We start from the raw sequence: 16,280 nt of genomic DNA, 5'->3' as shown, positions 1-16,280 counted from the left end.
TTCTAAATATCAAATTTCATTGAGATCCGAACACCCGTTTGAAAGTTAGAAATACCTCATTTTTTCTATTTTTTCAGAATCACCCCCCCCCCCCTCCCAACTACCCCAAAGAGAGCGGATCCGTTCTGGTTATGTCAATCATGTATCTAGGACTTGTGCTTATTTTTCCCACGAAGTTTCAGCCCAATCCCTCTGCTCTAAGTGTTTTCCAAGATTTTAGGTTCCCCCTCCAAACTCCCCCAATGTCACCAGATCCGGTCGGGATTTAATATAACAGCTCTGAGACATGATATCCTTCCAAACATTAAATTTCATTAAGATCTGATCAACCGTTTGTAAGTCACAAATACTTCATTTTTCTATTTTTTCTGAATTAACAGGCCCCCCACTCATCCCCCCAGATGGTCAAATTGGGAAAACGACTTTTTCTAATTTAATCTGGTACAGTTCCTGATACGCCTGCCAAATTTAATTGTCCTAGCTTACCTGGAAGTGCCTAAAGTAGCAAAACCAGGAATAACTGACAGACAGAATTTGCAATTGCAATATGTCACTTGGTTAATACCAAGTGCCATAAAAACACTATGCTACAATGAGATTAACCGAACAGACTGACCAAAGGATGATGAGGCAATAAACGATAAAAATCTGATTCTGACAACCTTCCATGCAGGAGGGCCAACTTTGCACTTCTATCAGGGACATCAAACTTACAAATTATCTTACCATTGCTATACCAAGGGGGGAGATAAAGTAAAAATTTACAATATCTGAAATAAAAAGTCCAAATCTGATTAACATCATTTTTCTTTAGAAGGGGATAAAGGACAGATTGATCACAGAATGTAGCATATAGCCTACCCAGTGCACATCTATTATACTTCCCTCAATTAGCAACTATCTTAGAATAGCCCATTTGAATAACTGGGTCATATTCACATCAGCCAGCCAGCGTTCAGCCAGGAACACATAAGTCACAAGAACTCTAGTCTCATTAAGCAGAGACTGCTAGCCTATATACTGATCTTCACTCATTTTGGACAGGCCCAACATGACAAAAAACAAAACATAGGCTACTAAGTCAACACAACAGCATAGCCCAGGCAGAAGCAGCTTACTAAGCCCAACATAAAGCATTAGTTAAGTTCAAAAAGCTCAACAGTTGTAATTAATTATCAATCTACACCAAAAGACAGAAAATTGCAAATCATGAGCAATGTTCTTAGTGCTCTTCAGCCGAAAATATAGGAATAATAGGATTTTAGCCAAAATATAGGCATTTTATATTATTGCATTAAAATATAGGAATTTATTGGAATTTATAGGCGAGTCCAAACACTGTTAATTAGAATTTCACCAAAATGACTGTGGACTGTCAATCTAACATACATATAGGCTAATGCTATTTATTCCTTGAATTTCTAATATTTTTTATTTGCTAAAGTTTAAAAAAATTTCAGTAAAGTCCATATTATGTTCTGATCTTGAGAAGGCATGGCAGTTGCCAGCCCTACTCATGTTGAAATTTGCTTGTTTTGAGTTTGACTTGGTTATGTATTCTGCTTGTTTTGTTCTTGATTTATTGAATGATGGTGAACTGTTGTAGCTTTATGCTTGAAAAATTACTTGACTTTATTTCTACTCATCTTGGTTTAATGGAGCTCTATACTTTTCTTTTAAAAATTATTTTGTGGAATAAGTGTTCAAAATTAATACCATACTAGGATAGGACCTTCACTAAAGCACTTCAATTAGCTATATCAAATGCTTGCTCATAATCTATAAAACTGAAGACTAGAGGAGTTTGACCTACCCATGCAATTTTCAATTGTCTATCTAAGAAAGAAAATTTGGTTAAAGCATCCTCTACATTTCCCAAAAAAACATACTGTTCTTCTCTTAAAACTTAATCTACAGCATCTTCAAGTCCAAAAAGTATCACCATACTAAGTAATTCACTTTGCCTACTACAGAAATCAGGATTATGCTTCTGTAATTATCACACTCACTCTTACCACCTTTCTTACAGATAGGTTTAATTAAAGTTTTCCTAAAATCAACAGGCACTTCCCCCTTTTCAAAAATCATATCCATAATCTTCAGTAACTTATCACAGCCACCATATCTAAAAAATTCATTTACTGCATAATCAGCACCTGACACCTTATTATTTTTTATCCTTCTAGTAGTGTTACTCATTATTACTTACAAAATAAATCTTCTTTCAAATCAAAAGTGCTACAAATGTTTTTGTTTGTTCTATATCTTTTCCTGTGACTCTATCCTGGCTTAGCATATTCTCAAACTGTTCTGTCCATTTCTCTTTAAGTATTTCATTATCACTACTTGTAGCCCCATTCTATCTTTAATTGGAAAAAGTCCATATTGACTATTTCCTCTCAATTTATTAACATGTCAGTAAAATATTTTACTATTATTCTGTCTGCCTGCATCTTCTAGATTTTGGCAATTTCCTCTATGGCCTCTGCTTCACACCTCCTTAATTCATAATTTAATGTTTTTCCGATGTCGTTGCATTCCTCTTTATGTCATTCACTAAAAAATTCTTATACAAGCCCCTCCTCCTTTCTATTAAACACAAAGCAATTTTCCCTAGCTTAAAACTGACTGGCTAGTGAAAACAATTTTGACTACAAGAAAACAACCAACCCATTCGATAACTTAGCTTCTTCAGCTACATTTGAGCTGAAAAGTCGATCTGCTAGCTTTCTTAAGACTGGTCTCTCGCTTATGCATTTAGTTTTCTGAATCAGCATTTCAGTACTTTTAAAAATTACTCCAACTGCTTAGCCATGCTATCTATTTTGGAGGCGATATAATGCAGATGTCTCTATAAAAAATATTAGAGCACAAAAAATATTTTCTGGAGTTTTTTTTTTGGGGGGGGGGAGTATCACAGAGATAGAAAAAACAATACAGGGTAGATTCCAAACAGTATATCTATCCATCCCATTCTTGAATTATGGAAACTTCACTTTGAAATATAGTGTTGATCCGGGTTGTCGGTAGAATCGGACCGTAAAATTTGGACATCGTCCTCCCGGGTTTGAATTTGTAGTTATTTTAAAATTGCATCTTCATCACCTAATCAGATTCGTTCATTAGCGTAATGTATAAATAATATTTATCACTATTTCTGATTTAGATCGGGAATCAACAGGAAATTTTTTATGAAATTCTCAGTGGTTCTCCGACTAAAATTAACAGGAATTCTAAAACTAGTAAAATATGTGATCTTGAATACTTTCAGCCAGTTTATGAAATGCTGGAAGGTATTTCCAGGTCTAAATCAGACAGTAATGCATGTTATTTATATTATGTGCCTTTCAACAAATGTGGTCACGTAAAAAAAAATACTTCTCTCAGAAATACAGTTTCTCTCATATAAAAGTTCCAATCTATTTTCAAAAATACTACCATAGTCAAAGTTTAGCGTACACTGTTTTAATGCAATAGCCAGTGAAAGTACTCTAAGAAATTCAATTTGGTGAATCGATCTCCTTCTGGTATCTACGGACTTCGTAAACCCATGAAAAAGAAGACAGAGTTTAGTGTAGATTTTTGGTGCTCTGAGTCTTTACATTACCAAAATGGGTTGATTTTTAAGCAATGATTTCATTAATTTTTTTACGTCTTTTTAAGCTCGTGACATCATTGCCATTTGTGACAAGATAGGGAGGACAAAATAAAATCTTCTCCCTGAACACATATGTTGCCCTCAAATTTTGCACGAAAGAGAGGGGCTTCTTGTTCAAAATTATTCTATGAACAAATCCATAGTAGGCCACTATTATTCCAAGAAAAAAAATCCTCAAAATTAAAGTAAATGACGTCTGATCATGGAAAGCAGCTTCTTATGAATTGTCCTTACCGTGACTTTTCTGATGCTTAAGGCTATCAGCACCAATCTCCAGACATTTCTATGATGCAGTACCATTATAAAAGCATTCCTTTATACTTTTTTCCTTGGTTAATCCATTGAATTAGTATAATAATTTGAAAGTTGAGTGTAGTCTTTTTCCTCTTACATCTTCAATATGTATTGCAAATTTACAAATAGAGTAGGAATCGTTCTTTGTAAAAAAGTTTCCATATAAGAATAATCAAATAATGAGTAATATATGTCAAAATTTAAAAGTATGTCTCAAAACCTTATTGAAGCTTTAAACCATAATACAAAAACAAAATCAACAAACATTACTTAGAGTTGATATTGTCCTGCTAAACTTTATTTGTAAATTCTGCTGTGTTACTTGCCTTGTGATCATTGTGTTTGATTATTTTTGTTCTTGGGGGGAGGGGGTGTTGTATAAATATAATCCCAAATTCTAGGGTGGTTAAATTTGTTTTTTTTTCAATTTTTCAATAGAAATGCCAAAAACAATCAAAATCCCCCCAAAAGGTATTGTCAAAATGTAGAGGGGGTTAGTTTACGGGGACACATTCTCCTCCTACCCCTTCTCTCATTGACCCCACCGATGCTACATTTCGTTTTAATGGCTTGTTTGCTTGTTTAAATTAATGCGTAACAGGGTCATCAGCTAAAATAGTTATATTTTATTGTCTTGTAAAAATAATACGTTAGAGATTACTTTAGAAAAACCCATATACTGTGTACTGTATTATTATCCAATCTTTTAAGCCTCATAAATAAGGAAAGAGTTGAAATAGTAGCTTGAAAAATTTTTCTCAGTGTATATCTTACGCCTTCGACTGAATGCAAAAAGTTTTATTTGTCTAACATAACTATTCCAAAAGATGCCAAAAAGCCCCTCTTCTTAGAATTTCTCTTCGTTTTTTAGTTGACGCAATTTCATTGCTGGCATATTACATAAATATTACAAATTTCCTACAGTATAAATATTTTGCGACATCAATTTACGTGACTTAAGTCCATTCATCCTCAAAGCTCGTTACAGGGCCTCTTCTTTCATCATTCTATTGATGTAACTCCTGCACGCACTTCTATCTTCTGCGAGGCGGAAAATATTTGTTAAGCTAAGTGACAAGAAGTTGTCCTTTCGTTTCTTTCGTGTGTGCCCTCTAGATCTGGAGCCACGCACCCGGCCATTAAAACCCATCTTTGGGATTCGAGTCCTATCCCAACGTTGTTTGTGCCCTAGCCATCTGAGCTGCTGCATTTTTATTCTGTCGAGGATGGTTAGTCTCACCTTGAGGTTGTGAGACAATAATTATCACCTGATTTTAGAGTCCAGGATTCACAGGCGATTTAAATAGCCTCACTTCAAGCGTTCATGATAACTCTTTATTCCTCCAGATGGGCGTCAGACTTTTAAAGTTGAAATTCGTGAGTACCAGAAGTATCTTGATATCTTTGGAATGGTTACTGTCGGAGGTGAGTAAGCTACAAGAGAAATTAGATTCATCGACCTACTCTATATAATTATGTTCAAGATGATGGCTAGAGATTACCTGAGAATAAGGTTTACGTCAGCAATGCAAGACCATCATTTTCGAGGTGTCGATGATCATCCCAAAGAGGCTGGTTGGCGTGTGGACGATGTCAGTCCAGTATTGAAGATCACAAAGGGACTCAGAATTAGGGCTATACCATCGGTATAGGCAAGTTTGTCTATCATTACCCCTCCTACAAGGGCACTGGATGGGCTATCAGTTATTGAAAGGACAGCAGTTAATAGTGATTGAAGAGATCTAGAGATAGCAAATAGCCCTGTAGAAAACCGATTGATGTTGTAAAGCTTTCGATAAGGCCTTCTTCAGTCATTTTACGGCTTCTGAATTTCACGTACCTGTTCCTTATGAGGGAGGCTAAATTAGATGGAGTTCCAAAGTTAAGAATAATTTGCCATAGGCCCTTGGATAGAACCAAACGAGGTCAAAGGCTTGTTTGAAATCTATACAGAGTTTGTAGTGGTCTCGTTTAAGATATTTTTCTATGATCTGATGGACTGTGAAAATCTGGTTCACTGTTGACCATTTGGTTTAAAACTCACTTGGTATTCTCGAATGACTGCTGAGCATATAAATGCACCCTAGCATGACTTTTGTCATTATTTTAATGGCATTAATGTTAAAACTGATGGGTCGGTAGTTGTCCAAGACTGCTTTTGAGCTTTGTTTATGGAGATGGATTATTGTGGCGTCACACCATAGAGTGGAAAAGGGATCTAATTCTTAGGCAGCTGTTGTGATTTTACAATAAAGATCAACAAGGGGTTCACCATTAAATTTCATATGTTCTGGCTGTATTTCACCAGGGCTAGCAGCCTTATATGTCTTCAAATCTCTGATGCCTGCTTTAATTTTATAAAAAGGGAAGGTGAGCTTGGGTCAGTAGCAATTACGGGAAACTGGATAGCACAACGGGGCCAAGAAGGAGGGTTGAATTTAGTTTATTTTCAAAGTGCTTTTTTCATCTAGATCGGATTCCATTTGTGGATTTTATATGGTTGCCTTGGTCGTCAAGAAAGGAGCAAGTCCTAAAGTCCTTCTTTTTAGCCATTTCCTTTACTCTTCTGTACAGGAAGTGTGAGTCTCATTTCTTAAAAGCCATATTTCACATAAAGCTCATATTTTTATTTAACAAAGGCACAAAGGGCACGGCGTATTTTTTTCTCTGCAACCATTTTTAATTGCTTGGATTGGTCTCTGCTTTCTGTCAAGCTTGTTGGTTACGCTGCACTTTTCGTCGCAGAGATGAATGATCTCGTCTGTGACCAGGGTTTCTGGTTATCTTTATGAACATCTAGTGTCAAGAGAGACATATCACGGACAATTGGCGTGGCGCTAGTCACCAGATTTTTAATGTCACTCTTATCCAAAGGTGATGGAAAGTTTGAAGTGAGGTCCGTGATTTCGTCGGATAGGGTGGTTATGTAGGCTGTTTGAGTTTGTTTGTCATTCAGGAGATCAAGTCGAAATTTGGGGAGCTTCCTAGACAGGTTTGAGGCTGTTTTAAATCTCTTCCTGAATTTAGACATTGCAAGGGAGCAGTCACTGTCAAAGCCACCATCAGCTAGCATAGTCGTATCAGAGACGGATAATTTCCAATGACTAAAAAAATGATGTAGTCAATTAGATTTTGATTTCTTCCCTTAGGACAGTTCCAGGTAGTTTTACGTCGGGGTCTGTGTTTAAAAAGGGTTTGTGATGACAAAAGTGCTGTCTCGGCAAAATTCTATTTGGGGTTCCCCTCTTTTGTTTAGTTGACCGTGCCCAAGTTCGCCCATCACATCTTCATGGCATGTGTGGTCCTTGCCAGCAATGGCCTTAAAATCATCAATACCAAAAAGTACATCCTTTTTCGGGGGATAATTGGCTAGAAATTTAAGCTGGAGATGGAAAGTTTCAGACTCTTCATCATCTCTACTGGAGTCAGGGGCATAAACTTGGACTAATGTAATATTGGCAGGCAATCCTTTCAGCCAAATCGTAATAAGCTGTTCGGATATGGGAGTTGCAAGCATCAAACATTTTCTAGTCCTCCTAGACAGGAAAAAGCTAAGTCCCTGTCGATGTTTTCCATCATTACGTCGAGAGAGAATACGGTGGCGTTTCCATATTTCTATTCACCAGTGAATGCGAGATTGGGTTTTCAGATAAATTAATAACACCCCAGGCGTACCGACTAATCTCTAACAGTAGTAAGCCTGCCTTTCCTTGTTTGGCAACGGTTCTGGTGTTGACGGTACCAACTTAAGGGTTTGCTGTTGGCAATACAATAGCATCTGGGATTGGAACTGTTGAACATGATTACCGGTCGTCAAATCGTCGGTTGCCTTGGACGCGGTAGTTCTTAACGTATGGTACTCATCGGTTACCCCGGACGCGGCAGCACTGGCTTTCACAATTAATTTTTTTTCAAATTCACAGGCATATTAAAAAGAGGTTTCTTGGCTGATTGGTAGACGGCAGGAAGCCACTCCTCACTGTTAACTTGCAAGAGTTGTTGTCCGTGTCCGAATCTTCTACCCTTTTGCAGCTGTCCTCCTGAAGAAGTTCCTCCCACGAAGATACCATGTAGTACCATGCAACTTGACCCATTGCTGGAAGAAGGTTTACAGATGAAGGGGTGTGTCCACACACTGTTGGACCCAGCTCAGTCTCCATCAGAGTGGCCTTCATCCTTAACCTCTTTTATTTATGACCCCTGGGTAATTGTCCCAGTTTCAATTATGGACCCAAAGGATCTAGATCTCCCTTGGTCTGCGCCTTCTATTAAGTGGAGATACCCTACATATCTGTTGGGCGTTCCCCTATCTGTCACCTGGCGTCTGCTGAGCGGCCTGGAGAAGGCCCCTACTGAGAAGGCAATATTAAAGATGTTAAAACTGGAAGTTCTTGAGTGGAGAGAAGGAATACTTCCCTTTTCATGACCTTAGAATGCTTGTTATTTAATTGCCGGAATTTTACTATTGGTTAATCACACAAAAAATTTCGATTTCTAGAGCATAAATCCTACGCAATATTAAGAATGTTCAAATCTTAGCTGCTAGAGTAGGGAAGGGGAGTAATCTACTTTCCACAACCATCAATCTCGGATACATTCCAATTGCATTCAACATAATTATTCCAAAATTTTGATTTAATTTGAAATTAAAGTTGTGGACGGTTCATGAACTAATGTTGTGATTCAACTGCAATCTTTGGAGAATATACCCGAAAGAATCATCGTGAGAAAATAATCAAAAGATAACAACTGAACAAAAATAGAAGGATAAAATAAGTATAATATGAAAAGATGCACTCAGCACTCTTTCTTTATGAGTAACATCCCTTTTTTTCTGCAACAGTACCCTGATGTCTCAGCTCCGTTATCAAAAGCCGGTCTTAAGATATTGCAGATATGCTATTTTAATAACCTAGATGTTTAACTCGATCTTCCCAGCTATACTTCTGCACTAATGCTATGCCCTCTACCTAAAAATCTAGTTCAACGTCCTCTTACCCTTCTTCTAAATATTCCCAGGTAGCTCAAACTTAATAAACCAAGTCATTCGTGAGATATTAAAGATACGCCATTCTGAATACCCGAAAAGCTTAGTGTCTTTAGATATACTTGCCTGTTTAACTCTGCAGAGATTACAAGTCCCACGGAAGCTTATAGTTTGAACTTTTTTGTGTATCAGAGATGAAAATTGTTTAGCGCATTCAGTTCGCCCATGGAAATGGCTTTAATTGAAGGAAATTAGAATCCCAAGTGATTATCAAAATAGTACAAATACGTTATTGCGATGACCTGGGTACACACAGCGTCTTTTGTCTCAAGACCATTTCAGAGATATTGCAGACAATCCGAAAACAAAGGGGCAGATAGCGTCTTTTGATTTACCCAGGTACGCGTTTCGTTTCTAGAGTATACCCTTGGGAGGATTTAGGAATCTTGGTCAAGTAAACAACTGATAAGAGCTCCTAGCTGATCAGAAAAGCCAGATGAATATGGCCGTGTTTTCTACTATAACCTATTTGTGAACAATGGGTAGTTTAAACGATTTAGGGCCACTGCAATGAGCTTGTGGGGGTGATGTAGACCGTAGAGGCGTAACTGTTACATTTTTCATTGCCCTTAAAAAATGATGATTTAATGTTTTATTTTTTATCCAGTATCATGGGGTTACGGAAGGGGTGATCAGGAGAAAAAGCCACGGGAGGGGGGCTGTTTGCCCTCAGATCCCTTTTATCCCTTAAAAGAGGACAGTAAAAATTTCAGTTTCAAGTCAAGTGAGCCCCTACCGAGTTTCTGCGAAACCCTCTTAAATACGAAGCGACCATGGGATTTCTTTTACTTTTTGCTGGGCTCTGTCTTGGGGGGAAGAAATTGTTTCTATTCTTTCTTCTTTCTGTGGGTCCATTGTACTCAAGGATTTAAAAATGTAGTTCCGATACAATCAGACCCTTCTTTGCCCTATGCTGGAATGGAGACTGCACCCCGAGAATCTTTTTGTGCATTAAACTCGTATTGGCTCATAGGATTACGCCTGCATGTTTGAAACTGATCAGGGATCAAAAGTTTTTGGGCCTATTTCTGGCATCAATAGCCTAGGCCCTCCCATAACAAAATGTTTGATTCTTGTTACCGAGGGACCGATCTCTGAAAAGTACGAGCCAATCACACAGCCAAAATCAATCAAGTCCCCTTTTTCCATAATAAAACTTGGGCGTAAACAACTGACAATTTGTAGTATTTATGAGTCTTGCCCTAGGGGCTGTAGAGGTCATGTCTTCACTGTGGGCATATTTATTGGACTTAATGACTATTTTGAACAAAATTGATATCTCAAATGAGCTCCTCCTAGGTATCTATGGTCACTCTTCCATAGAGAGTGACTAGGGAAAGTTTTTGGCCCTTTCATGGCCCTTTATTGGGCCAGTTTTAGAGAAAAACCAATTTCCTTTATTTTTGTATCCATATTGAGATCCTATTAGTCACTTAAAAAAAATAAGTCCATTAGTTGTGACCTAAAAACATATAGTTTCCAAACCGATTACGGAAATAAAATCTGTGCGGCCCTTTTTTGGGTCCCTAATTTTGGGTACACTAGGCGGCTCTTAGCCCAATTTCCTGTTGATCAGAAGAGAAATGTGTTCGAACTATTTTCTCACTTAACCCCGCCCCTCCCCATAACAAAATGTTTAATATTTTTGACTCAGCGAATGATCTCTGGAAGTTTTGAACCAATCGCTCTTCAAACATCAAATAAATCTCCTGGTTTCCAATATAAAACAAAAGTTTAAATAATAGACAATTTGCCTTATTTATATCCATTCCTCAGGGGCTGGAAGGGTTGTGTCAATCCTGGAGGCATATTTATAGAATATTCTGCCTATTTTGAACAAAATGGCTATCTCGAATGAGCCCCATCCCGAGATTCTACGATCACTCTTCGATGACAAGTGGCCAAGGAAAATTCTTGACCATTTCCTGGCCATTTATTGGGCCAGTTTTGGAAGAGAAGCAATATCTGTTCCTGGTGTATTGAGATTCTATTGATTCTTGGAAGTAAAAATGCAGTTTTAAGCTGATCAGGAAAAGAAATTTTCGTGGCTCTTTTTCGGGTCCAATTTATGGTTGTATTAGGCTCCTCTTGGCCCAATTTCAGATTGTTCAGAGGAGAAAAGTGTTTAAGCCATTTCATCATTTATTTGCATCACTTCGTCAGGGGCTGTGAGGATCATGCCATTTCCGGAGGCAAATTTATTAAATATTTCGTCTATTTTGAACAAAATGGCTATTTTGAATGAGCCTTCTCCCAAGTTTCTATGATCACTCTTCCAAGACAAGTGGCCAAGGAAAAGTTTTTGACCCTTTCCAGGCCATTTATTGGGCCAGCTTTGGAAGAGAAGCAATATTTGTTACTAATGTATTGAGATCCTATTGAGACTTGGACGTAAAAATGTAGTTTTCAAGCCGATCAGGAAGAAAAATGTTCGTGGCTCTTTTTTTGGGCCACAATTTATGGTTATATTAGGCTCCTCTTGAACCAATTTGATATTGTTCAGAGGAGAAAAGTGTTCGACCCATTTCATCATATATTTACATCCCTTGGTCAAGGCTGCAAGGAACATGTCATTCTCAAGGGTATACTTATTGAGTCTTGCGTCTATTTTGAACAATATGACAATCTTGAAATTTTGATCGTTTGTATATGGAGGCTAAGGAGAGGGGAGGGGGCAGAAAAGGTGCGATAGCTGTGATGGTTGCCTACCAATCCCTTACAGCTCTTACAAAATGGCAGTAGAAGTTTCAATTTCCTACACCACGTCAAAGTTTGCACGACCAACCTTCCATACGAAGTGACAGTGTACAAAAACAAGAGCTAAGAGCTCATATGGCACTTGTGACGAGGTCGGAAGAGCGAGCCAAGAGCCAAAAGCACATATGGCATGAGCTCTAGCAAAATTCTAAGAATCAATAGATTGATTTAAAAGGAAAATCAGAGACTTATTGCCGGTCGGGATTTAAAATAAGAGCTCTAAGTCACGAGGTCCTTCTAAATATCAAAATTATTTAATATCCAATGATCCACTCGTAAGTTAAAACCTCAGTTTTTCTAATTTTTCCTCTCCCTTCAGCCCCCCAGATGCTCGAATCGGGAAAACGACTTTATCAAGTTAATTTGTACAGGTCCCTGACCCGCCTACCAATTTCATCGTCCTAGCACGTCCAGAAGCACCAAACTCGCCAAAGCACTGGAACCCCCTAACTCCTTCAAATAGAGCGGATCCAGTTCAGTTACGTCAATCACGTATCTACAACATTTGCTTATTCTACCCACCAAGTTTCATCCCGATCTCTCCACTTTAAATATTTTCCATGATTTTCAGTTTCCCCCTCCAACACCCTTCTTTGTCACCAGATCTGGTCAGGATTTAAAATAAGAGCTCTGAGACATTAGTTCCTTCTAAGTATAACATTTCATTAAGATCCGGTCACCTGTTCTTAATTTAAAAATACATCAATTTTTCTAATTTTTACCCTAACTTTGAATTACCCCCCTTTGAATTACCAAGACCCTATGGTCTTGTCCTTAATACGCCTACCAAATTTTGTCGTCCTAGCTTATCTGGAAGTGCCTAAACTAGCAAAACCGGGTCAGTCAGACCGACAGACAGACCGATTGCGATTGCTGTGTGTCACTTGGTAAATACCGAGTGCCATTAAATGTGACCAAACAGTTCGTGGTAATGAACTGTAGTAAGAAGCGAACCAGCTCAATAGTAACCGAAACTCTAAAAAATGAATTTGGATCCGAATAATGAACTCTGATGCCAATAGTTACATCACAAGAATCGCATTTTAATGCTGATTTTAAGTTTCATCAAGTTTAGTCATGCCCATCAAAAGGTACGAGCCAGAGAAAATTTGTCTTATTTTAGAAAATAGGGAAAAACATCCCATAGCCTAGATGTCATACAATTTTAACGAGAATCACACCATCAGATCCAGCGTATCAGAAAATCCTACAGTAGAAGTTTCAAGCTCTTATCTACAAAAATGTGGAATTTTGTATTTTTGCCGCACGACAGATCACAGATGCGTGTTTATTTTTTTGTTTTTTGTTCTGTTGTTTCCCCAGGGGTGATCATATTGACCTAGTGGTCCTAAAATGTCGTGAAAAGGCTCATTCTAACGGAAATTAAAGTTCCAATGCCTTTTTTAAAGTGACCAAAAAAATTGGAGGGCACCTAGGCCGCTTTCCACGCTCTTTTTTCCCAAAGTCACCGGATCAGAATTCTGAGATAGCCATTTTATTCAGCATAGTAGAAAAACCTTATAACTATGTCTTTGGGGACGACTTACTCCCCCACAGTTCCCGTGGGAGGGGCTGCAAGTTATAAACTTTGACCAGTGTTTACACATTGTAATGGTTATTGGGAAGTATACAAACACTTATAGGGGGATTTTTTGGTTGGGGGGAGGGGTTGAAAGCGGGTGGGGGTCTTTCCATGGAGGAATGTGTCATGGAGTAAATGGTTTCCATGAAGGGGGCGCCGGATTTTTTTGCATTTTTTAAAGAACAATGAAAAAATAAATGTGAAAAAGTTTCTTCAACCAAAAGTAAGGAGCAGCATTAAAACTTAGAACGAACAGAAATTATTACGCATATTAGGGGTTCACCTCTTCCTAATACCTCGCTCTTTACGCTACATCAATTCTATTAATTTCAACTATTTATTCTGCGGTCTTTGTGATTCAGGGGTCATTCTTAAGAAATTGGGACAAAATTCAGGCTTTAGTATAAAGAGCAAGATAGTGACGAGGGGGTGAATCCCCTCATATTATGATAAATAATGCGAATACAGAAGTTCGTTACATAAGCTAATTCGTAAGTTACACGTATTTTTTACTAGTAAAAACATTCGTAAAAAATTAAAAGTTCTAGTTGCCTTTTTAAGTAACCAAAAATTGGAGGGTAACTAGGTCTACTTCCCTGCTCTTTTTTCTCCAAATCGTCCGGTCAAAACTATGAGAAAGCCATTTAGCCGAAAAAATAAATTAATATGCAAATTTCGTTTTAATTATTCATGTGCGGAGAGCCAAAATCAAAACATACATTAATTCAAAACGTTCAGAAATCAAATAAAAAAGCAAGTTTATTTTTTAACTGAAAGTAAGAAGCGACATTAAAACTTAAAACGAACAAATTTACTCCGTATATGAAAGGGGCTGTTCCCTCCTCAGCGCCCCGTTCTTTACGCTAAAGTTATTTTACTGATTTAAAAAGTTGAGTTGAGAGAAAGAGTCAGTGGAAGTCTGCTTAGTTTGTGGAGACAAAATTTTGAATTCACGATTCTAGGCATGAATTATCAATTGATTTTCTATGTTCTTGAAAAAAAAATGTTGTAAAAGCAAGGAATTCAGGATAAATTTACTGCTTAGTAGACTAGAAATCATACTGATTGTTAAATTTTATAGACGTTTCTTCCTGAAAGTCTTATCAATTTCTCATTTTATACTATTGTAGTAACAAAGTAAAAACTCTTGAAAACCGATTTTGTTTTCATTAAAGCGGAAATGACACTTTGACTTCTAGATGGTATGGGGGGGGGGTGGAAGTGGCATCACTATTCTTATTTACAGTAATTTTATTTGTTTAAGTTCGACTTGATTATTCATCTGATTTGTTTTTCGTTCACTTTTGGGTTTCATTTTTTCATCTGTAGCAGTGTCTTTTATCTTTGCGTTTGATATGACAATCTATTTTAAGTTATGTTTATTTTGGGTTTCATTTGTCTAGCATAGTAATTTCTCCCTGTTTTAAGTTCTGATTACTATACAAATTATTTGTTTTTGTTCTAATTTTTAATATAGCTCTTTAATTTCTTAGAAAAGCTATTTTTTTAGGAGACATTTTAAGGTTAATCGCTATTCACCGTCAATTTGTGCCATTAATCGTCAATTGTAAGACTATTTACAATTGTTCTCAGTTTAAAATGACACTATTCAAATAAATATTGGAAAACTCTCCATACAAAACAATGATAGACTACGGACCATGAATGCCACCACGGGATTTCCAAAGGGGGGAATAAGTGGCTTTATTATTACCAGCAATTAGATCGAAGCACTTCTTATTTACTACACATTTTTAATGTCCTCTAGTTCCCAGGAAGCCACTAACATCCAGCTCATCCTGGCTGTACCCATATTATAGAGGCCAGGGAATTTTGGACTATTAATATATCACGTGAAACTGAGCTGAAACATGTTCATAAAAAAAGTGCATATTCGAATTAGCGTAAAATATTACAATGAAATCACAAAGACACTTGAACAAAAAACTATGCTTGCCAGTACTCTTATAAAAAGTTGTTCCTACAATGTACGCTGTCAAAAGGCAAAGGAAAGAACTTCATATCTAGAACTATTCCTTTTTTTATTAATGAAAAATATTTCTCAATAACACAGAACCATTGACAAATTGAAAGTTATTGGCGCCTTTATGTGTATCATAAGATTGCAAATCCCAAAAGCACATTATTTAATTTTGTCACGACTTTTAGTTGGTTAAATTGAATATTAATGTCAATCCTACTGCATTAATTTGAGAGGGGGGGTTAATAAATTACTAGACATTCCCTTTTTAATCTATATTACTGATACTAGTACAAACAACTCGTTGTAGCTCCAAGCCAGTTGAGAACAAGACAGCGGCACATTCTTTTCCTCCACCTCAATTTATTCGATGTACCACTTTTTGACCCTCCCACCAGGTTTCATTTTACTTAAAATCTCTTCTTATGACTCCCTACCACTCCATTTGGAGACGACCTACTTTTCCGAGACGACTCCATATGGAGTCGTACAACTTGGTCTAACTATCATAAACTTTCAATCATAGTATCCCTAGGATTCGTCAATATTACATATCAGGATGTATTTACAGTAGAAAATTTTTTTTTATTTTGGGCAGTCAAATAAAAACAGAGGGCAGAGGACGGTCAAACTAAGTATGGTGGCCGTAACATGCATTCTAGATTCCAAACCGAATGAAAATTGGACAAAATAATTACCGATGGGTAGACGTTTGAAGTGAAAATATGCCCGCAAAAGCCAAATTAGACTTGTCAAGTCTTATCAGTACCTGGCTTAACTGTTACTTGGTTTATTATAATTGTTGTGAGAATATTCATTTGAGGCTCGCGAAAAAAGGGCTTAGCGATCTACACAATGTTATAATCAAGCCCGTAACACAATTTCAACTGAAAGTATTTTTCATTTTTAAAGAAACTCTGAAGTCATTCATCATGACTGGGACATAACTTTCTTTCTTGCT

At 37.2% G+C, this 16,280-nt stretch overlaps 1 protein-coding gene across 2 annotated transcripts in view; it reads right to left on the bottom strand.

Annotated features, from left to right (window-relative positions):
• Positions 1-2,812, bottom strand: part of LOC136029319 (polyribonucleotide nucleotidyltransferase 1, mitochondrial-like) — a 67,801-nt gene extending 64,989 nt beyond the window's left edge. For both annotated transcript variants that reach the window (XM_065707587.1, XM_065707588.1), the window contains exon 1: positions 2,671-2,812. In XM_065707587.1, coding sequence (XP_065563659.1) covers positions 2,671-2,777 — 107 coding nt within the window. In that variant the 5' untranslated portion in view covers positions 2,778-2,812. The remainder of the gene's footprint in view (positions 1-2,670) is intronic.
• Positions 2,813-16,280: the final 13,468 nt, after the last annotated feature.

The sequence above is a fragment of the Artemia franciscana genome, chromosome 7 (assembly GCF_032884065.1).
Source record: "Artemia franciscana chromosome 7, ASM3288406v1, whole genome shotgun sequence".
NCBI lineage: Eukaryota > Metazoa > Arthropoda > Branchiopoda > Anostraca > Artemiidae > Artemia > Artemia franciscana.
The sequence above is the reverse complement of the archived record's forward strand: the minus strand, read 5'-3'. Positions and strand labels throughout refer to the sequence as shown.